General features: G+C 37.0%; 4 protein-coding genes and 3 non-coding genes across 7 annotated transcripts; 2 read left to right on the forward strand and 5 right to left on the reverse strand.

Moving 5' to 3' along the window:
- On the reverse strand, positions 1782-3808 carry LOC18792597. Its single transcript, XM_020562262.1, has 2 exons — positions 2434-3808; positions 1782-2099 (listed from the first exon to the last, which is right to left on the reverse strand). Exons 1-2 carry the CDS (start codon positions 3365-3367, stop codon positions 1978-1980), a joined length of 1056 nt encoding a protein of 351 aa, XP_020417851.1. The 5' UTR covers positions 3368-3808; the 3' UTR covers positions 1782-1977.
- TRNAF-GAA lies at positions 3686-3758 on the reverse strand. The gene has a single exon. It is a non-coding gene; the product is annotated as a tRNA-Phe (tRNA).
- Positions 6214-6286, reverse strand: TRNAF-GAA. Its single transcript has one exon. It is a non-coding gene; the product is annotated as a tRNA-Phe (tRNA).
- Positions 10895-12055, reverse strand: LOC18790191 (1-Cys peroxiredoxin). The gene is made up of 4 exons (XM_007223897.2): positions 11900-12055; positions 11657-11808; positions 11409-11555; positions 10895-11324 (listed from the first exon to the last, which is right to left on the reverse strand). The coding sequence occupies exons 1-4, from the start codon at positions 12015-12017 to the stop codon at positions 11079-11081; spliced, it is 663 nt and encodes a 220-aa protein (XP_007223959.1). The 5' UTR covers positions 12018-12055; the 3' UTR covers positions 10895-11078.
- Positions 12557-12629, forward strand: TRNAA-UGC. Its single transcript has one exon. It is a non-coding gene; the product is annotated as a tRNA-Ala (tRNA).
- On the forward strand, positions 12723-20255 carry LOC18790368 (importin beta-like SAD2 homolog). The gene is made up of 21 exons (XM_007225353.2): positions 12723-12991; positions 13138-13316; positions 13402-13572; positions 13812-13922; positions 14018-14095; positions 14211-14407; positions 14493-14553; positions 14873-14947; positions 15138-15215; positions 15323-15385; positions 15474-15557; positions 15644-15822; positions 16047-16086; positions 16184-16327; positions 16510-16629; positions 16719-16934; positions 17302-17478; positions 17758-18439; positions 19113-19312; positions 19648-19789; positions 19900-20255. The coding sequence occupies exons 1-21, from the start codon at positions 12850-12852 to the stop codon at positions 20055-20057; spliced, it is 3297 nt and encodes a 1098-aa protein (XP_007225415.1). The 5' UTR covers positions 12723-12849; the 3' UTR covers positions 20058-20255.
- On the reverse strand, positions 20371-22425 carry LOC18791808 (ADP-ribosylation factor). The gene is made up of 7 exons (XM_007224132.2): positions 22306-22425; positions 21827-21980; positions 21448-21518; positions 21072-21191; positions 20875-20993; positions 20698-20779; positions 20371-20592 (listed from the first exon to the last, which is right to left on the reverse strand). The coding sequence occupies exons 2-7, from the start codon at positions 21972-21974 to the stop codon at positions 20587-20589; spliced, it is 546 nt and encodes a 181-aa protein (XP_007224194.2). The 5' UTR covers positions 21975-21980; positions 22306-22425; the 3' UTR covers positions 20371-20586.

The raw sequence follows: 22425 nt of genomic DNA on the forward strand, positions 1-22425 counted from the left end.
TTCAATTTGCACCCTCAACTTTTTTGTTGGAAAATTAAGTACACAAACTAATTTTTATTGCCAATTTGCCCCCTACCGTCTAAATCTCAACATTTCATCCAATTTTCTATTAAATATGAGAGAAAATTGGTCACTTTAGATTTTAAAATAATAAAATAATATGAAATTTAAAATTTAAAAAAAAAATCATTTTTGAGAGAGAGAGAGAGAGAGAGAGAGAGAGAGAGAGAGAGATTTTTTGTGTTGTATGATTATGCAAGAAAGGAAAGGTGACTAAGGGGAGGGAGAATCAAAGGTAAAAATGAAATATATAAAGGAAGAGGGGGAGGGGTCTGTGCAGTGGGGGTAACAAAAAAAGGGATGGGGGAGGGATCTGATTGATCTGGAGGATTAGTCTGAGGGTGGAGGAGGGTGGTCATATGGGGAAATGGGAGGAGAAGAAAACGAAAAAACAAAAGGAGGGGAATGGGGGAGGGTAGGGATAGACTTAAGATTTAAAAATAGGGTGGTTTAAATTTATCTTATATACAAACTTATAAAATTTGACAGTATAAGTAAATTTCATTGAAATATGAATTTTAAGGTCAATTAGTAATTACATGATAAACTTCTCTGTGAAAGTAAAAGAATTGAAAGCATTTATTATCCATTACAAAAGAAGAAGAAGAAAAAAAACTGAACCATTTTAATCCATCCAAGCCAACTTGGAAAATAAAAATGAAAAGAAGTAGCCAAAAATTATAAGAAAAAATAAAATGAATTGACACTTTATGTACACTAGAAAAGGTAAATATAATTTTTTTTTTTTTTTTAAAAGGGTAAAGGATGTTCTCTAGGATGTGTGTTTTATGAAAAAGGCTGAGTAATAAATATTAATGTGGGGTTAGTTTTTATTTTATTTACTATCACACTTGTGAGATTAGTTAACTAAAGAAAAAAGAAAAAAATATTTTCTTTAGGTGGGATCACTGGGATGGAGTGTGTGAAGGTATGCTTTGGTGGGCTGAGTATTAATATTGGATCATAAAATATCGCGTTGCACGGGCTATAGCCCATATTAGCATAGACGTAGGACCGCCCTTGGGGAAGGGTATGGGCGTGGGAGATTGGTCTGGGAGTGGAGGGTGGTGGTCATGGGGGAATGGGAGGAGAAGAAAACCCTCTTTTTCTTTGAGTTTTTTCAAAAAAAATTTTTTATAATAATTTGACGAATTATTAGATGACATGTTGTTGATTTAGACGGTAAAGGGTGAATTGACAATAAAAATTAGTTGGTGTACTTAATTTTTTTCTTTTCTTGTTCTTATTATTTTTGGTTAATCCTCAGGAACAAACTTGGGAGTAGTTTCAAAATTTCCCTTTGAAGGTTGGGTGCACCAAATTGATGTGTGCCTTTAGAAACTCCTTCAAGAAAAGCATCTTTTCAAATTATAGATTGAGTTCGTGGGCCTGTGAAACCGAGCATCATGTTCTTGTTGGGGCCCCTCACCCAGTGGACTAAACGGTTTGCAATATAGATGGCAAGAATTCTATAGTGAGGGTCTTATCTAAAGTCCATAAATAAGACTCTATTTTTTAGCCGTCGAATCAAATTAGTAAGTTGTTAGATCAAATTGATTAATTTATTCCACGATTAAGAGATAGAACCTCATTTAAGGGCCTTAGATAAGACTTTCACTATAAAATGAGGTTCTATCTCTTGTATTTGGTTCGTAAAAGTAAAAAAATTAAAAATTAAAAATTAGAGCTGGTTAGAAAAATGAGACGAGTTTGCTTGCATAGAATCAAAATTTAGAGATTTGATGGAGATGGTGCAATATTGTACACTGCAAAAGTAGCTTTTGCTTCCAGCCGATCGTGTCACTAAAACGCAATCAGTGCTTTACATTGTCAACAACAAACTTCAAAAGGGTCATGATCAGCATCATGCGAATGGAAAAAAAAGAAAACAAAAATGCTCCTAGAAGTAGAATAATCTCAAATAAAAGAAAGATAAAAATCATGCAAACAGATTAACAATGCCCCCATAATCACAAAGAATGCTTGAAAGAGTATCGCGGGAGCGCAATGACTTCCTTCTGCCGTATCACTGCCTGCAGCTGAAATATAAAAAAAAAACATAAATAACCCAATTTGAAGTTATGTACCGGAAGAAACAAGTATAATTGAAGCAATTAATGAAACAAAAATGACCTGAGATAGTTATAATCATTTGCATTAATGTAACATTTCTTGTGTAACATTGTCAAAATTTATAAAAGTTTGATTTTCTTCTCAAAGGGGTATAGTCTAGGTGAAAAAGTTATTGACATACAGATTAGTGGTCTCAAATTCGAATCTCCATGTCACTTTAGAAGTGTGTGTGAGAAAACTTCATCTCTAGTATAGCTTATATTAAATAAAATAAATAAATAAATAGTTTAATTTTCTTACCACATTCTCTAGTAGAATTGGTGAAAGTAGAGCAGAGGCAGAGAGACACTTGAGTCTCAGTATCAAACCCACAAGTCCCACCGGACTGAGCACATCTCTCACACCCAGTATCCGGAACCGCAAAGCTCAACTTAATCCCATAAATCCAATCCAACGGTCCCAAACCTCTCAACCGATCCGTATTAGTCACGCTAGTATAATGCGTACAATCCAAAATATTCATGCTCATGAACTTCACAGTATCATACCCCGTAAAACAGCACGGCGGAACAAAATTAGTACTACCAGTACTATTAGTCCCGTTGCTTAACCCCATGCCCAACCGAAAAAGCCGAAACGCGGTGCATGAGTTGTAAAGCTCGTCGCAGGAGTGGCCGGAGAAGTTGAAGCAGAGGGACTTGTAGTGGTTGAGGACAGGGGAGTCGACGGAGCAGTTGAGGAGGGCGAAGACGGTGTCCGAGGTCGGTGGGATTATGGCTGACTGGATAGGGGTCAAGAGGAAGTCGTGGTGGGGTTGGAGGATGGAGCAGGTTGACATGGCGGGGTCGTAAACGACGAGGTTTTTCTTGTCGTAGTCGATAGACTGGACTTTGTAGTTGCCGGATGGGGTGGTGAAGAAGAGGTCGGTGGAGCAGTTGAGCATGCCACGGAACTGCGGCGCGCCGCAGCCGTCGTCGAGGCCGAAGGGATAGTTTACGGGGATGGGGCCGCAGGTGGTGCGGCACGGGGAGAGGGTTAGGGCGGGGAGGAAGTGGAGGAGGAGGCTGAGGAGGGTGATGAGTCGTTTTGACTGAGAGTGGCTCCACATTATTTTTTTTGTGAAGATTTGAAAATTAGTTACTGTGGCAATTGGCATGGAATGTTTTGTATGAGTGAAAGAAATGAAGAGGTAGTGTGTGAACAGAGTGAAACAGGTAGCCGGGATTTGCTCCATTAATTAGGACAGCTTTTGATGCTTTAGACAGCTGTTATGGGATCCACAAGTTGAAAAAGAGTGAAAGAAACCAAGGAGCAGCAGTGAATTATGTTTCAGCGTTGGGATTCTCAATTAGGGTTTGTTCTTAGATCGATGGTGAGTTTTCATGGATTTGTATAACGTGGTTTGTATATGTTATTGAGGTTGGAATTGCACTGAACCCAGAGCAAACTATTCACATATAGGGGAGGCAAGGCAAGGCACAGGTCCAGCAGCATATAAAAAAGCTTGTAGGTTCTCGTCAATAAAAGAAAATGAAATAAAATGGAGAAAGAGTGCGGTGAAGGTGGATCGAACACCTGACCTTCAGATCTTCAGTCTGACGCTCTCCCAACTGAGCTATCCCCGCAATTGAGAATTAAATTAGAAAAAGAATAAAATATCCCAAGTTTAGGTCTAAAGTAAAAATAAAAAAAGGTAACATATACTAATGAATGCAAGATGAAAATATTAGCCGATATATTGGGATAAACCTATTTCTTCGGCCATATATTTCGGATATTTTTTGAAAGAAATATTTTTGCTCAACATTTAATATGTGTACATAGGCATAATTATAGTTAACTTTTTATTTTGCATTTGTAGAACCATAGTTATGCTCATAGACACGTGTTAAGGGCATGTTTACGTATCAGTAATGGAGAAAGTAAGGAATCAGATAATTTAGGAATCGGGGAACTACTGAATCGGTATGGGAAGAATCATTCCCATTAAGCTGTTTACTAAACATACGAAATTAGTAAAGGAATGGGGTTGATTCCCATTGTTATTGTTTACTAATTTTCATGAATCAGAATCCAAATTAATTTGATTACTAAAATGCCCTACACATTTTCACCACATCACATATATAAAATTCACCCAAAACCAAAAGCTATAGGAAAAGGGGTTTTGAATTAATCAGTAAGAGGGAATCCGTTATCAAAGAAAATTATCAGCAATTTATTCTGAACCAAAAGCTAGACAAGCTAACCTGGCTAAGAAATCTTTGATCAAGTGAGATAAAATTCACAAAAGAAGTCACCTAAGGGCTAAGCAGTTGCAAAGAGCACATCCAAAACTAACATAAGCAAATAAAATTCACAAAATAAACTCCAATAAATATTTATCTTTCACCTACGTAACTAGTAAATAATCAAATAATAATAATTTGCATAATCTTCATACGATTAAATACAAAATAGTCAAACTACCAAAAGAAGAGATATATAATCTCCACAAAAGTCATTCACCCATTACTCATCAATCGCAATCACTATAAGCCATGCTCCATAAGATTAAATACATAATCTTTTTTTTCTTCATCAGTCATGGTAAAGAAGACCCTCAGCAAATCGTGCTCTTTGGCTAAAATATTGGTGATACGAAATACTTGCAAAGGAGTTAGGAATTCTATTTTCCTCAATTCACCACCAAGTTTAGCTTGCATATCAGCAAGATCCTTCTCCGTTGAAAGAACATTAACCAAACCTGCAAGTTGAGGTGCCATTCCGGCTACGGCTTCAGCCATAAGTCCAAATTTGTTAGACATTTCATTCAAAGCATTTACCTTCCTACGAGGATTACTTGGACCACTTCCTATGAGCATTTTCCAAACCCATACCCATAATTTCTTGATACCATACCCATAAATTTTTCTTCAATTTTCAATGTAATTGAAGATCCCAGCAAAAGGACCAATACAAAAAACCCCAAAATAATGCAAAGATTCTACCAAAAAACCCAAATAATGGCACTTAACTTTAGAGCCATCAACCAAATAATAATCTAGTTGTCACACAAATTAAAGGTTGCAATGACTTGGTATGACTAGATGGTTGCTCTCGTCATTGTTTGAACCTCATAGGAGCTCTTTGTTTATGTAAAATGCACACTCACTACAAGAAAAAACTTTTTCTTCGACTAAAGTTTTGGCGACCAACGCAGCTTTGGTCACCCCATAGTGTTATTAGTGAGGAAATTTTGTAATTCCGTCACCAAAATTTTTGTGAGATTTATGCATAGGTTAAGACTTCAACCAACTGATTGGCGACAAAAGCTTTTCAAAGAGTCACCAAAATATTTCGACACTGTTCAATGAATTCGCGGCCAAATGCAATTTTGGTTGCCCTATTCTCAATTTTGGTAAGGGCACGTGTCAGTTTTTTAATTATGCCTCGTACAAACCCAAGCAGCCCCAACAAATCCGGGATGACAGCTTCAAAATAATGATGGAGACAAATTCGACAATCTCTTATAAATTACGAGTGGCAACTGTCATGGAAAATCGCGACAACTTTGTTAAATGCCTTTGCACTTATCTAAATTGTAATTGCATAGTTTATCCTTTCTAATATCATACCAACATAAAAATCCATTCTACTATAAAATTTATTTTCATGCTTTTCATGCAAATTTTACTTCAAAATTCCATGTTTTTAGGCCAAATTCTTTTGAGATTTCCAACTATGCTAAGGTTGAGATAGTATTTAGGGTTTCTTATATACCTAGGACTTGGTGCCTAGGGTTAACTTTTTATATTTTATTCAATAAACCTTTGAGATTTCTCTCATCTTTCATAGCGGACTTTTTGATTTTCTTTCATCATTGCTCCACGTTAATATGTGTTCTTCGTCAATTATGAAAGTATATCAATAGATTCACAAAATATACGTAAATTTTGAACTCAGATACTATATGGACAGTTGATATTTTCATCCTTGAACGAATGCACTTTCAGGTCTTAAATAAATAAAAGAGTACCATATCATAGTGAATGCACTTTCAGGTCTAAAGTAAAAATAAATAAAAAAGAGCACTTAAAATGCGGTGAAGGTGGATCGAACACCTGACCTTCAGATCTTCAGTCTGACGCTCACCCAACTGAGCTATCCCCGCTTTTGTTAAATGCTACAGGCAAATACTTGTTATTTCAATGTCTAAAATTTCTCAGTTGTATTTTATTAAGGCATCCAAAATCCTTCGAACTTGGCCCAATTGTTGCACGTTTACGCCTAAGACCAATAGTGTTCACACGCAATACCAGAAATTTCAACCACCATAGAACCCAAAAAAAAAAAAAAAAAAACCCAAATAAAACTCAAGTTCTCAACACATAGATGGTTGGTCCACACATAATATATAGGTTTTTTATTTTTTTATATTTTATATTTATCACAAATGATCCTTCAGGTTTACAAAATTATAACGAATCGTCCTTCAGATTTTTTTGTTACACTAATAGTTCTTAGGTTATCATCTACCCATCAAAATGGTCCTTCTAATTTATTTCTGTCAAAACTAACATTAAAAAAATCAGTGCCCATTCGACCAAACCCAACCCTCAAAACTCTTTACCTCCATTTCCTCATGGGTCCTTCCATTTTGGCGCCCCTGTAGTATATAACCAATCTTGAAAAGTAAATTCTAAAGAAATTGAAACAATCCAAGCTCAAGAGAAAGACCAACAATGGAGAACTCCAAAGAAAGACTAAACTCATGCTCATGGATCGATATGAAATATAGAAGAAGTCCTGCAAATTCATTATCAAATACAGAGTCCTCAATAGTTTTTTGAGTACTGATGTGGTTCAACATCCAGTACGGAACAGAGGATGACTAAGACTTCATTTATAGCTGCAAATCTCAATGTGTCTGGCAATTTATTCACACCTAATTATGGTTACCCTTCAGTACCAAGCTAAGCTTTTACAGTGTCTTAATATTGTGGCTAATTGCTTGTAGTTGTCCTCATTCATTATGATTACCTAGGGGAAGAAAAACACGTGTAAAAAGAAGAAGACACAGTAGAGTAAGCTTAAGACATCAAATATAGCTAGCTCAACTATGTTTCTTTCTTTTTTTTTCATTTTCTTTTGTCCCATTCTGCTCTCCTATATAAAGGCACACAATGCAACAATTAGAGCAAGCTCATTGATTCTTTGGAGTGCCCCAAATCCTCACACACTCCTTAGTTGAAAGAGCTTCACTCCCAGAATGGCAGCCCCTGATGCTTTCCTCTTGGCCTTTGTTTTTGGCATTCTAGGTACCCTAGCTACTTAGTTCTTCTACCTCCTCTAACCAATCCCCCACACCCCCCTGTATTAATAATTGGGTTCCTTTTTCTTCAATTTTCACTTGGTTTTCAATTCTAAATTCTCTCTCTCTCCCTCTCTCTTCCTCTGTTTTTCATTTTCACAGGTAACATCGTGGCCTTCATGATGTATCTAGCGCCATTGCTCTCTCTCTCTCTCTCTCTCTCTCTCTCTCTCTCTCTCATGCACATATGAAATCATATGGGGATTTCATGCATCATCTGTAATTATTGTATAACTTTTTGCTTGAGCTTGAATTGTTTCAATTTCTTTAGAATTTTAGTTTTCAAAATTTCAAGATTGGTTATATACTACAGAGGCACCAAAATGAAAGTGTTGGAAATAATAGTGCTAAATTGCTATAAAATAAACAAATAAACACTACAAACAAAACAAATTTTTACAACAGTAGTATGTAATTAAAAGAACCTTAATTGAGTCGAGGCAAGTGTTGGACACTCTGACCTTAAGAAGAATTACGCCCCACACTGGTGCTTATGGTTCACTAGCGTTCGCCTCCCAGGATACAACGACTTCCCTCCTTATGAAAGAAGCACTACAATTCACAAGGAACTTTGAACCAAAATTATGCAGGAAACTCTCTTTATGCAAACTCTAATGCTCTCTATATATGAAAGTATGTATCTAGAGAATTGATTGAATGAATAAAACTGCAGGAGGATTGCTCTATTTATAGATGATGAAATATCCTTTCCAAAAAGGTATCCCAATCTGAAAAGGCAAACAGTGCATCCTTTGGTCTTGAAGAGTTGTCACCCCAAACAATGTATCCCTTAGTTTGAAGAGTTGTCACCCCCCAATTGAAGATGTCTTTACCCAAGGGTCATGTCTTTAACCCAATGGATTTTATTAATTTCCATTCAAATAGAAAATTAATATTAAATATAATATTAAATTTCTCACAATCCCCCACATGAATGGAAATTAGTTTCAACAATATGCAAATGATAATGCAGACTTAGAGAGAGTTCCTATTAGAAGAATATGGCATCTGGATAGGTAGCTTTTGGCTTTGAACCTTCCATAGTGAAGTACTATCGGATTTACTTGGCTAATCAGTGAACGTGATGTCTTGAACTGTTCAGCCGTTTGTGTAAACCCAGACAATAGCACTCACACAATATCCTCCTAAACATATTTGGTTTGATCGGTTGTGCTCGTTTTGGCCCTGAGCAATTCCTGGTATTCATGAGAGCTTTAGAGAATTCAAGCCTTAAAAAATTCTCATAGAAACGGCCTCATTTCACACTCACATAGGTGCTTCCTATTAAGAGTATCATGCACTATCCCACTCGGATTTCCAAGCTATAGGAATCATTAAAATCAAAGATTACCCTAAAACACGCTACAGGCAGCACTGTTTCATCATAGGATATGGGTAGGAGATGTAATCTCAGCAGTGCTACTACTTAGTCATCCATAATTTGGTTGTCCCTTTTGAACCTAGATCTTGGGATCTCCAGTCAGCTAGGTTGGGTATCCACTATGGAGACTTTAAATATTTAGGCTTATACTCTCATTCCCCTCGATGATCAACTAACTCTCTAGTCTGACCTTTAAATATTGGATCCACTAGGTTGACTATGAACTGATGGTGTGCACATTCCATCTTATGAAATTATATTCATTCGAGAGTAGTTGTTTTCAAAAAATTCCTCCATGTGTTTTGTTGGGAATTACTAAGTAATTTGCCAACTCTTCGGTGGACTTCCCCCACATTTAAGGTATTTGTAGGGTCTTCAACCTTTTTATACCTTAAAATAAACATTATTCTTCTCTTTTAAAGAGCAAAGTACTTTTCCATTCTTACACAAATATGAGATTACAAAGATAGTTAAGCCACCCCCACAATTCTCTTACAATTGTGGTTGCTATTAAACTACCAATGAAATTTCATACCTTAAACTTTGCATATTACGTCTAGTGCAATTTTGCAATAGACCCCCACATTTTCGGATTCTCAACATTTGTGTAATTTTGTTACACATATGAATATCCTTTAGGAAATTTCGAAGCCACTTTACTCATCATTTCCTTTTAATGGAAATTTTCCCTTTCATACAGACCATTGTAGTTTGAAGCCTCATAATTAGAAACTTAATTCTACAAAATAGGGCTTTATCCCCACATTTCAGTTGTTGTCTTTGTAAGACGGAGAAATACATGCTTCTGGTCATTTCAACACTACTTCTCTTCTTGGAAGTATTCGTCAATTGTGTTTGTCAAATATAGATAATACACTGACATGTTTTCCCTCTTTAGGAAAATTTGCAAAAACCAAATATTTGCAATCTTTCTATATGCAATCCAATATATCAATTGCGTATCTTGATGTCAACCCAATGGTTCATATACATACGTTTATATAAGTAACTAGAAACAAGCACTATATGCTTCTTAATGTATTTGATCTGCAGAATCCATGCATCATTTATGAATGCAAAATTTATATGAACAATCAGAAGCCCAACAAATGGATTTAAAAGCCTATAACCGTTAGAAACTGAAAATCAAATTTCTAGTTGGATCACGTCCAGACACAATGGCTTCATTTTATATATACAGGAAATGGTCCAACATGCATACATAATTTTAGATTGAAAAAAAAATTTTACAACCCACTTGATTCAAGTTTATTCTTCATATGTTGACCATGAATTTACCAACTAGTGAAATAGATGCAACGGTTAACAAAACAAACAATTAAAATATAGCAACTACACCATAATTAATTCGTCTTAAGATTGTTGGAAATAATAGTGCTAAATTGCTATAAAATAAACAAATAAACACTACAAACAAAATTTTTACAACAGTAGTATGTAATTAAAAGAACCTTAATTGAGTCGAGGCAAGTGTTGGACACTCTGACCTTAAGAAGAATTACGCCCCACACTGGTGCTTATGGTTCATTAGCGTTCACCTCCCAGGATATGTATCTAGAGAATTGATTGAATGAATAAAACTGCAGGAGGATTGCTCTATTTATAGATGATGAAATATCCTTTTCAAAAAAGTATCCCAATCTGAAAAGGCAAACAGTGCATCCTTTGGTCTTGAAGAGTTGTCACCTTAAACAATGTATCCCTTAGTTTGAAGAGTTGTCACCTCCCAATTGAAGATGTCTATACCCAAGGGTCATGTCTTTAATCCAATGAATTTTATTAATTTCCATTTAAATAGAAAATTAATATTAAATATAATATTAAATTTCTCACAGAAAGGACCCAAGAGGAAATGAAGGGAAAGAGTTTTGAGGGTTGGGTTTGTCGAATGGGTAGTGATTTTTTAAATGTCAGTTTTGACAAAAATTAACTTGAAGGACCATTTTAATAGGTAGATGATAACCTGAAGGACTATTAGCGTCACAGAAAACTTGAAGGACGATTCATGATAATTTGATTTACACGTAAACCTGAATTACCATTTTTGATAAAAAGCCTATATATATCACATAGATTTGGCACACATAGGCACTACATATTTAGACGCTCGCTACTACTAGTCACAAAACACAAAAGACACATACGTATATTACTTGTTGAGACTTTTTAGATTAGGGTTCATAATTAAAATCAAACAGTAGTAAAACGCAGGTACTCCTTCTTGGATGGCAGGTCCATGGTCTTGTAGCCCTGAGGGAACATTTTTTTAGCCTCCTCCTGAGACACAGAAGGAGATATGACCACCGGCTCGCCCGGCTTCCAGTTCGCCGGGGTTGCGATCTTCTTCTTGCTCGCCATCTGCATGGACTCCAGGACCCTCAGCACCTCGTCCATGTTCCGCCCTGTGGTCGCGGGGTACAGAAAGCTCAACTTCACCTATAATAAACAACAAATTTCTTAGGCAACGAACCTCGAAATATACTAATTTGCACAAAATTAATCAACTGGGTCACACCCTACCTTCTTGTCAGGGCCCACAATATGAAGGGCACGAGACGGAACCGGGTTTCCTGATGAGTCCTTCATGTCAGGGTCCACCATGTTAAGTTGCTTGATGATCTCTCGGGTCGGATCTGCCAGAATCGGATACTCCACTTTGCGCCCGCACTGCATGCAGCCCATAAAAAACCAGAAGAAATGTCAAAACCCTAACAATTGAACATTTATCAATCGGTCAAGTAAAATCGAACACTTAATTGGAAACTGACGGTGCTGAAGGCTTCGATGTCCTTGATATACTCAAGGTGTGACTGGACGTCACTGCAGGACAAACCCACAAGCTTCACCCCTCTCTCTTGAAATTGCATAGCGTATTCGGCCATCTTCCCGAGCTCAGTCGTGCACACCGGCGTAAAATCGCCTACACATATGTTACATGCAAGCAAATTAATTAGCACATAATTAAACTAAAATAAATCATTAATTATGGTATTAGCGCTAATTATACGTACCCGGGTGAGAGAAAACGATGGCCCAGCTATCGCCGATGTAGTCGTGAAGCTTGATCTTTCCATGGGTGCTCTCAGCTTCAATGTTCGGGAGTGTGTCTCCGATGGTTAGGCCAGGCATTTTCGCAGCACTCTGTTTGTAATGGATTTGTTTTTTTCCCTGTGGGGGTCAGGTAAGCATATAGACAAAGTATATAAAGAGTGCGTGGGCCTGTTGCATGCAGAGAACGTGGCTAGGGAGTTGCGGCAGTTGGCTTGGCTCCATATCATTGGTCGTGGGATTCTGCCACGTGTCTTCTGCATGAAGTGGACGTGGCCATTTGTTTTCTGGGTTTCAACACATAGCTATCCTTTTCCCCGTGCTCTATCGATTGCCTTTATTATTTTAATTTTGTCGATTTTATTTTTGCAGTTTTAAATTTGAGTAATTTAAAAACAAGTTACAAATTATGTCAAATATTATGCTTAAATTGTAATGAAATCGGAAGAAATTTGACTAAATTTGTAATGTGTTTTAAATTGTTCGGATTTAAAATTAGTGGTATAAAATTAAAACTATGGCGACTAACGAACTATAGTAGCTAAAGGTGACTTGTCGCCTTTTCTATTAGTTTATTTCTTCTTAATATAAATATAGTAATATTCAAAGACTTTACCAATGGGGATGTAGCTCACATGGTAGAGCGCTCGCTTTGCATGCGAGAGGTACGGGGTTCGATACCCCGCATCTCCATATGTTTTTAACATTTAATTTGAAATTATGGACCGAAATAAATTGTTCATTATTTCTTAGTTCACGCCTTTCATTTTTCGGTAATTAATTTACATTTTCGCGAATATAATGATGTTTGTTTATTTCCTTTCCCGCGCAATAAACTTTCGCTGTCACTCCCTCACTCTTTTTCGCAGCTGTGCTCGCTGAAATTAGGGTTTCTGCCACAAAGAAATTAGCTATGGAGGTCGCAGCTCAAATCGCTCAGCTGCTGAACGAGACTCTCAGTCACGATTGCAGCGCCGTCCGCACAGCGACCGAAGCTCTCGATCGCCTCTCTCAGCTCCCCCAATTCCCTTACTATCTCCTCTCCATCTCCACCGGTAATTAAGCTTACAAATCATGAGCTAAGCTGATTTTGTGTGGTTTATGGTTTCTGATGCTCCGTATAGTTTCTTTGATGTTTTTCTATGTTTTATCGAACTACTTTAAAAAATTCATGTCAATTTGTGTGCTACCTCAACACCAGGCGGTCAAGATCAAGGTCAGAAAGTTGCTGCGGCTGCATACCTGAAAAACTTCACTAGGCGAAATGTCGACTGTGATAATCCGAATTCAAAATCAAACGTCAGCAAGGAGTTCAAGGACCAGCTCTTGCGAGCTTTGCTGCAGTCCGAACAATCAGTTGTCAAAATTTTGGTTGAAGTGGTATGCATTTTTCTAAGTGCAACAGCTTAATTTTTAGTACCAAGCGTGTGATATATAAGCTTTGCTTTAATTTATTGGCCCGCAGTTCCGGATCGTTGTTGTTGCTGAGTTTGTTAAGCAGAATTCGTGGCCCGAATTAGTACCTGATCTGCGGTCAGCTATTCAAAATAGTAACTTAATTAACAATGGTGCAAACTCCCAATGGAACACCATTAATGCCCTTACGATTCTTCAGACACTCCTTAGACCTTTTCAGGTACTTGGTACCTTCCCATGCATAATTCAACATAGTTAATTTTCTTTTTGCTTGATATGAAATCGTGTTGCTGATATCTCTATGCTAACCTCGTACCCTGGTATCATATAGTTACATTTATCTGGTTGTCTACAGATTTTATTTCTATTTCTCCTATTTTTCAGTTTCACTAATATATGTTATATCCCCGAGGGAAACTAACTTGGTTAAGTAGTTTATGCCCAAACTTTTTCTGGCAGTATTTTTTGAACCCTAAAGTTGCCAAGGAGCCAATACCGCCACAGCTAGAGCTAATTGCAAAGGACATTCTTGTGCCCTTGTTAACTGCATTCCATCATTTTGTTGAAAAGGTTGTTGTCTTTACGCTTCCTTACCCTCATTTCCTTAACCCCCTTTCTAGTATTTTATGACCTTACAATAATGGATTCTATATTGTATCAAATAGGCTTTGGGTACTCATGGCACAACAAATGTGGAAACAGAGAATGTCCTTCTGGTTGTCTGCAAATGCATATATTTTACTGTAAGTAAAAAATCTTCTTTATGATAATGGGGCATTCATAAAAATTTATCTTGCTCAGTACCTTCATTCCCCCTCCACTTTTTTATTGTTTTTTGAAGCATTGCTATTTTCATAGGTGAGGTCGCATATGCCATCTGCTTTAGTGCCTCTACTACCTTCATTTTGTCATGATCTAATTGCCATTCTTGGATCTTTGAGTTTTGATTGCTTGGTTACTCCACAAAATGGGTACCTGATGAGGTTGAAGACTGGGAAAAGAAGTTTGCTCATTTTCTGCACTCTCATTACTCGACATCGGAAGCATTCTGATAAGTAATAAAGCAATGTTGAATTGAATTTGATTATATTAAAGTCATTGTGGTGGGTCTTTATGTTTTACATTCCTTTATTTTTTCAGGTTGATGCCAGACATGATAAAATGTGTTTTGAACATAGTCAAATATAGCAAAGATGTTGGTGTAAGTTTTGTATTTGAATTTGTTAATTATTCATCATTTCACAGTCAGCATGCACAGTAGCGACGCTTGTGGTGTTCCAGATTCTCACTGCTAAGTCTGTTATCCAAGTTTTTTGACTTTCTTATTCTGGCTTTCTGACTTTTATCTTTCTTTTCATCCATTTTTAGTTTATTGTTTTATTTTGTCGAGGTTGACATTTTATTATGTGTGATTCTAAACTTAGAGTTTCGCGCTTACTGAATTTTAATACCCCTAATACTCACCATTTTGCTGATTTTCTTGTCATGTTAGAACTAAAAAAGTACTATTCTGTATGCAGAGGCTGGATTTTTTATCTGAGAGGATTCTTTCATTAGCCTTTGATATGATTTCACATGTTCTTGAAACAGGGCCAGTAAGTTTCCTAATTTGTAAATTTTACCATGGAATATTTACCCTAGACGCTTTATTCTATCATGGGATATTTTAGTGAATAAAGATCAAGGAAATTCTGCCAAATGTCTTGGTTAGGAAGTGGACCTTTGGATATTCCTCAAGTTCCATTTGCTCTTTCTTTAATGTACTCTTTTTAAATTGTAAATCAGGGATGGAGATTAGTATCCCCACATTTTTCATATCTGTTGGACTCTGCAATCTTTCAAGCATTGGTAATGAATGAAAAGGTAAACTTTCAGTATGAAAAAAAAGAAGGGAAACATATATATATTAAAAATGATTTAAGCTAGAAGTTGAACGAACTAATTCCCTATCTGGCAATGTTTTCAAGTAGGATACCTCAGAGTGGGAAGAAGATGCCGATGAGTACATACGAAAAAATCTTCCATCTGACATTGTATGGGAAGCTTATAATGATCGTATACGTGATTCATTCACCTTTTCAATTACCTTTACAAATTACATCACCTCTTTTTTTTATACAGGAAGAAATCTCTGGCTGGAGGGAGGATCTATTTACAGCCAGAAAAAGTGCTATTAATTTAATTGGTGTTATTTCAGTGTCAAAGGTTGCTCCTTTGTGATCCTTGATGAAATATTTCTGGGCACATATTTTGAAGAGCATATTTTTTAGCTTGTGTTTTAATGCCTACAGGGACCTCAATTGGGGACTTCTGCTAATGGCTCATCAGTGTCATCCAAGCGTAAAAAAAGTGAAAAGAACAAGAGAAACAACCAACGCTGTTCAATTGGAGAACTATTGGTGCTTCCATTTCTGTCAAAGTTTCCAATTCCTTCTGATGTTAATTCATCCCAAACTAGAATTCAGAATGAGTGAGTACAAAAACACATTATATAAATTCATAGTTCTACAACATTTGTGTTGATAATTCTTTCTCTTCTCTCTTTGTTGGTATGTTCCCCCTTATGCATTGTGCATTGTAATAATTTTTATCCTCTTCTACTAATCATTGTTTTAAATTTTCACGTGTACATGCTTTCTCTCATTATACACCTGTTTTTTTTCTTCTTCTGATCTCGTACTATGACAATCACAGTTATTTTGGTGTTTTGATGGCATATGGTGGCTTGTTAGATGTAAGGTTTTTTCTCCTGTGCTTCTTCTTAAATTGGTCTCCTGTGGTCTAATAAGAGTCTGCAATTGAAGATTTGTAATTCTTTTATTGCGATACAGTTTCTAAGAGAGCAGCAACCTGCATACGCAACTACTCTGGTTCAAACTCGTGTGTTACCATTGTATAAATTATCAGTGAGCCTACCGTACTTAGTTGCCACTGCAAACTGGGTGCTTGGAGAGCTTGCATCCTGTCTACCTGAAGTGAGATTGTTTCTTACCATGCCATCTCCTATGCTTGTACTTCAATTAAAAATGAGAAATTTTTATCTACGCATCACCTGCTATATCATGTTTTCTTAACCTACTTTTCTGTATACTTCCTTGAAAACCACATTCTTTTCTTTGGTAAGACCCACTATTCAAAAATTTGGTCTCATTCTCAGGAGATGAGTACGGATGTCTATTCCTCATTGCTCAAGGCATTGGTTATGCCTGATAGTGGGGATATTTCTTGTTATCCCGTGCGGGTTTCTGCTGCTGCGGCTATTATGGGACTTCTTGATGTAGGTCACAAAATCAATCCTTTAGTTGATCCCTTGTTGCTTATTTAATGATATTATGGGTTTTTACTGATCTTAAGTCCTATCTCCAGAACGAGTACCCACCGCCTGAGTGGCTTCCTCTCCTTCAAGTTGTCATTGGTAGGATTGGCAATAACGAGGAAGAGAGCTCTATTTTGTTTCAGCTTCTCAGTTCCGTGGTGGAGGCAGGAAATGAAAATGTTGTATTTCATATTCCCTATATTGTTTCAACATTGGTTGTTGCAATCTCGAAATGCATCCCCTCTGATCTGAAGCCATGGCCTCAAGTATGTGTAGATTCCTATGGCTAGGCTGGTAGTTTGTTTAACCTTATGAATAACATGTTAACCAATCAGCTTTATCAAAATTGAATCATTGTGTGCTTGACCAATTTTGATCCATGAAATCATAAGCTGTACAAAATTAGTACTGCTTTTTTCATGGAATTTTTGTTTTCTTGACAATTTGTTTTCCATTTTATGCACTGCTCACTGTATATTTTGTGTTTGCCTGAACCTTTCGGTGCATGCATTGATGATATAATTCCCAACCAATCATCATTTTCTCTGGAATGTAAAATTTGTTCCATTTACAACTATCAGTGGAATATGACTGAAGGTTGTAAGACTGATGAACTGACATTGTTTATATTAGATGGTTGAAAAGGGCTTTGAAACTTTAGCTGTGATGGACCAGTCTTGGGAAACTTTTACGGGTGAAGAATCTGAGGAGAATGAATCAAGTGAAAAGTGGGTATCAGGCAGAGTTACCATTGCTAGAGCTTTCTCTGCTCTCTTGCAACAGGCTTGGCTTACACCAATGCATTCATTGGTTAGTTTTATTTTCTAGTAAATTTTTGGAAAGAAACTTAGCTAGAATATGTTAGATTTATGTTGAATGAAAAGACAAAGAACATGTGTGTTTTTTGTTATATTCTATTTCATATTTTAATATGCTTTCTTGAAACTTGTGGCTTTGGTTTGGGCCATTGAAGAATAGGTTATTAAAACTCCATCCTCTGCATTTGCTCTGCTTGTGCCTCTGTTCATTGGAAAGCATTTCTGGATTTCAGGTTGTTACATATGTTATTTTCTCTGTTCTTTTTATCAGGGTCAGGAAGGTGAGGCTCTGCCCCCTCCATCTTGCTTGGATTCTGCATCAAGATTGCTCCAATCCATCATGCTATCTGTTACTGAAAGTAATGTACTTCTAGAGCTTAAAGTATCAGAGTTGTTATTAGTTTGGGCTTATCTGATTGCCGACTGGCATGCTTGGGAAGAATCAGAGGATATGTCAGTCTTTGAGTGCATTACGGGAGTTGTCAGTCTACACAGGAAATATGAGTTGAAGAATTTTATTGTGGGACGAATGCCATATCCTCCAGCTCCACCTGTTCCTGAACGTTCCATAATAGAAGGCATTGGTACTTTCGTAAGCGAGGCCGCTTTACACTATCCTTCTGCAACATGGGAGGCTTGCTCTTGTATTCATATACTACTACATGTCCCAAGTTACTCGTCTGAGACAGAAGGTGTGAAGCAGTCATTGGCAATTGCATTTTGTCAGGCAACATATTCCCGTTTCCGAGAAGTTAAAAGCAAGCCTGGTCCTCTCTGGAAGCCTTTGCTGCTTGCTATATCATCATGCTATTTATGTTATCCTGAAGTTGTAGAGGGTATATTGGAGAAGGATGGAGATGGGGGCTTTGAAACCTGGGTATCTGCCCTCGGACTTGTTTCCACCAGCTCTTTCAAACCTGGACTATCAACAGAACCCGAGATAAAGTTGATTGGTTAGTACATGGTAGCTTAACTTCTTAGCCAAGACTACCTGCCTATTTATTTATTTTAAAACGAATTTCTGTTATAATGAGATTAAAATAGCAGACCCATCCAACTAAAAGACAAAGAAATCAGTTGTGCTTAATCTAAACTAGCAGACCAATCTAAAAGGATCAAACTAAGGGGAACATCCTTAGAATGCTTGGAAAAAGAGGCCCATAGGAAGCAAGAAACCTTGAGTTGAGCTTTCTTTACAATATTAACTGGTATGGTATGAATGGTTCTGAAGTAGAACTTCTCCTTTTCTTGAATTGTACCCTTGGACTACCTTTCTGATATTGAAATCTAACGCAGATATCTTTTGTATTACCAAGTTCATGTCCTTATGTCAAAAATCCTGTTACTTTTGGTTAGAGAAGAGGTTGAAGGTTTTGTTGGAGTTTGAAAATAGTTTTATCTTTTTTTTCGCCCGACACTGAGAGAGGGAGATGATCAAACAAACTTACAACTACCACACTTAGCAGTGATAAAGTAGTTAATTATACTTGGTCACAAATAGGGGAAAATAAGAATGTGTTCCAGCCTCTGATATGATATTTTAGTTACTGTTGTGTTACATAAATTCCTCAAACCCTATAAATTGCATAACTGAGGACATGACTAATGGCTGTCAATGAATCTCAGTGCTGGCACTGGCGGAAGTAGTTGAACGGCTGTTGGTACTTGGAAAGTCATCTGGTGCTTTGTTACGGGAATGCTTTACTTCACTGATGGAAGCATCTGTACGATTAAACGAAGTGAGGAAAGAGCAGGAAGAAGACGGAGAAGAAGAAACTGAGGATGATGATGATGATGATGAAATCGAAGAAGAAGATGATGATCAGGTTTAACTTGCATTTTTTTTTTTATCGTCTAATTTCAGGAAGTCATCTATGAAAATTTCTCTACATGCTGAACTGTTTGTTAATGACAGAAGGCTAATATGTATGGTGCAATCAACTTATGTTATTCTTTTTCATAGGTTTCTCTGCCTACTATTTTTATGATTCCTGTGATTATCCCCTTCATGAAAATTTACTTTCATCATTTAAAAGAATGATAGCGTTAAGAACTTTAAAAAATAATGGATAATGTTCGGGGTTGGGCTTTTTATCCATGAGTTTTTGTCTCATGCATCCGATATTGGGAAACTTGACAGTATGGTTCCTTTTTTTCTCAGGATTCAGAGGATGATGAGTATGAAGAGACTGAAGAAGAATTTCTGAATAGGTATGCTGAAGCAGCTCTTGCCTTGGAAAATGGCACAGGTATCGAAGAGGGTGATATAGAAGATGAAGACCGGGAAATGGATTTTAAGCAAGGTTCAAGTTTTGTTTTAGCTGTTCACCTTGCCTTCAAGATAGCATACGGCAATTACTGTTAATTGTTGTTTTCTAGATGCATTCGTTCACTGAAATTTTGATTTTTGCAGGCTGCCTAGAGGAAATTGATCTACAAAGAGTTGTATCGTCACTTCTGGAGAGATACCACCCTATTGTCATACAAGGACAGGCATTCCCGCCACAACTGATTTCGAGTTTCCTAGATGCTTTCCCTCAATGTAGGTCATTCTTCCAGCATTCTAGTTGAGGTTCCATGCGAAAGGGATCAAAAGTGGTAATTTTTTTAACATCTTTTTTCTGAAATTGATTGGTAATTGTTGACCCCTGTACCTGCTTGGGTGTGTGTTGTTTGAAATGGTTTTGAGAAATTGTGGGCCTCACTTGTCAGAATTTGACTTCTTATGTTTCCCTTTGGATATCAGTAAAATCCATGGCAAAGTGATAACTGTGTCTCGTTTAAACAAAAGGTAAATATTTCAAACTTATAAAGAATATTGCTCAACAAATCAAGCCTGCAAGATATTGAGACCAGAGAACCCAACATCTTACGGAGTTTCCCCCTCATCTTTTTGCAAAAAGCCGCTCCACGGTGGTAAAGTCTCATCTTGTGTGTTGGCCGAAGTGACAACAGTCGCGTTGAACACATGGTAAAGGGTTACAAAACATAAACACAAAATAAGAGGCATTCTTTTCCTATTGCAACAATGATACCAATAAAACTTGCGATCTATTTATGGCATGAATGTATGTAATCCAAAAATGGGCTGCAGAGTCCTCTAAACCTGAAATAGGAAAAAAAAGTGGATCAAATAATTTTACTGCAATATCAAGTAAAAAAGGCAAAAATTAGTTCATCAAAAGCATTGATCGACAGACTTTTAACATGCCTTGCTAGTGATGTTGTTTGAAAGCCAGTCCAATCCCTCGTACAAACCTTCTCCAGAAGTGGCGCATGTACTCTGGATGTACCTGCAGAAATGTGTCAACAATGAACAGGTATTTGCCCTATGCAGAAAAATAGAGGAGGGAGAATGACGATAGGGGCAGTTGTCTATCGACTGTACCAATGGCGTTGCCGAAGAGAATGAAGGTTGAGCTTATCTGTGATCTCAGCAGCATTCATTGCATTGGGAAGATCTTGCTTGTTTGCAAACACAAGAAGCACAGCTTCCCTCAATTCGTCCTGCTCATAAAAACAAGATAGGCTCAACGCAAACACTTGACCACTAAATCATAATAAAATAAAGCCCTCCCCAATAACCTCGTTCAACATCCTGTGCATCTCATCTCTGGCTTCAACAACACGATCTCGATCATTGCTGTCGATCACAAAGATCAGCCCTTGTGTGTTCTGGAAGTAGTGTCTCCATAGAGGTCGAATCTGAACCCAACCAACCACCAATCAAACAAGAAGTTCTTCTCTATTTTTAGGTCAATAACAAGAAGTTCAGAACAACTTCACAAAGAAATAGTAAAAGGACCTAGTCTAAGTAAATCCAATTTATATCCTAAATTTGAACTGAACAAACATGTAAATATACAACCAAGAAATGGAGTTTTATCCCTTCAAAAAATAATCCAATTCTGTAAGACAAATGACTAAGAGGGACTTAATCTTGGAATATAATGTATCTCACCTTGTCTTGACCCCCAACATCCCAGACAGTGAAGCTAATGTTCTTATATTCCACAGTCTCCACATTAAATCCTGCCATAAACAATAAAAAATGTTCACCGAAGTTCTACTTATTAGATATCAAGAAATTCTTCCTTAGGGATAATTACACCGCCATGTGCACATGGTTTATCTATTACTACTATACACTAGATATCAATGATATATCAACCATGTTATTCACCTATATTATAATTTGTGAATTAGTAACATCATGTGGCAGTGTGACGGTCACGTCTAAGTACTTTAAATCACACAGAGGAGCAAACTTCTTATTCGGTAAAAGAGAATATGCATTTGATTGATATCCATTAATTAAGAAGCATTATGTGCAAACATACCAATGGTAGGGATGGTGGTCACAATTTCGCCTAACTTGAGCTTGTACAAAATGGTGGTTTTACCAGAAGCATCAAGACCCACCATAAGAATACGCATCTCTTTCTTAGCAAACAGTCGGCTGAACAGTTTGGTGAAAGACAGCCCCATTTTGTTCTAAATACCAGAAAAAATAAACCAAAAAATATCAGAACAACCCCATTGAATTATAATTTATTAAACAAAGGGAAAACAGAATCATGGTTCATTCACATTTCATGCATTGATACAAACAAACCCAGAAATTGTTCATTGCATAGAGAGATTACCGAAAGAAAACATTATATATATATAATGCAATTCAAACACAACCCAATTTGCAATCAGAGAAATACATTTTGTTTATGAAGGGAAGGTTGATCACCAAATCCTTTTTCGAATGCCACAGATCTCCCTAATGATCAGATCCAGAATGCAAGAAGAGAAAATATGAAAAACTTACGGTATAGAGAGAGAGAGAGAGAGAGAGAGAGAGAGAGAGAGAGGTGTGTGGGTTTGAGGAGAGGGGCGGCCGGTCACAGCTTCCTTAATGGTTGAACCAAATTCAGATTCAGATTCAGAT

Source organism: Prunus persica, chromosome G1 (assembly GCF_000346465.2).
Source record: "Prunus persica cultivar Lovell chromosome G1, Prunus_persica_NCBIv2, whole genome shotgun sequence".
NCBI classification, from domain to species: domain Eukaryota; kingdom Viridiplantae; phylum Streptophyta; class Magnoliopsida; order Rosales; family Rosaceae; genus Prunus; species Prunus persica.

Excerpts from the sequence above, each read along its gene's own strand:
- LOC18791808 (XM_007224132.2), bottom strand. The coding sequence starts at position 21,974 with ATGGGGCTGTCTTTCACCAAACTGTTCAGCCGACTGTTTGCTAAGAAA. Across the intron at positions 21,519-21,826 it reads GACCACCATCCCTACCATTG|GATTTAATGTGGAGACTGTG; the intron begins GTATGTTTGCAC and ends TGTTTATGGCAG. Across the intron at positions 21,192-21,447 it reads ATGTTGGGGGTCAAGACAAG|ATTCGACCTCTATGGAGACA; the intron begins GTGAGATACATT and ends GGTTGGGTTCAG.
- LOC18792597 (XM_020562262.1), bottom strand. The coding sequence starts at position 3,367 with ATGGAGCAAATCCCGGCTACCTGTTTCACTCTGTTCACACACTACCTC. Across the intron at positions 2,100-2,433 it reads CAATTCTACTAGAGAATGTG|CTGCAGGCAGTGATACGGCA; the intron begins GTAAGAAAATTA and ends TTTATATTTCAG.
- LOC18790368 (XM_007225353.2), top strand. The coding sequence starts at position 12,850 with ATGGAGGTCGCAGCTCAAATCGCTCAGCTGCTGAACGAGACTCTCAGT. Across the intron at positions 13,317-13,401 it reads TCAAAATTTTGGTTGAAGTG|TTCCGGATCGTTGTTGTTGC; the intron begins GTATGCATTTTT and ends ATTGGCCCGCAG. Across the intron at positions 16,935-17,301 it reads ATCTGAAGCCATGGCCTCAA|ATGGTTGAAAAGGGCTTTGA; the intron begins GTATGTGTAGAT and ends TGTTTATATTAG.
- LOC18790191 (XM_007223897.2), bottom strand. The coding sequence starts at position 12,017 with ATGCCTGGCCTAACCATCGGAGACACACTCCCGAACATTGAAGCTGAG. Across the intron at positions 11,809-11,899 it reads CATCGTTTTCTCTCACCCGG|GCGATTTTACGCCGGTGTGC; the intron begins GTACGTATAATT and ends ACATATGTGTAG. Across the intron at positions 11,556-11,656 it reads ACATCGAAGCCTTCAGCACC|TGCGGGCGCAAAGTGGAGTA; the intron begins GTCAGTTTCCAA and ends GGCTGCATGCAG.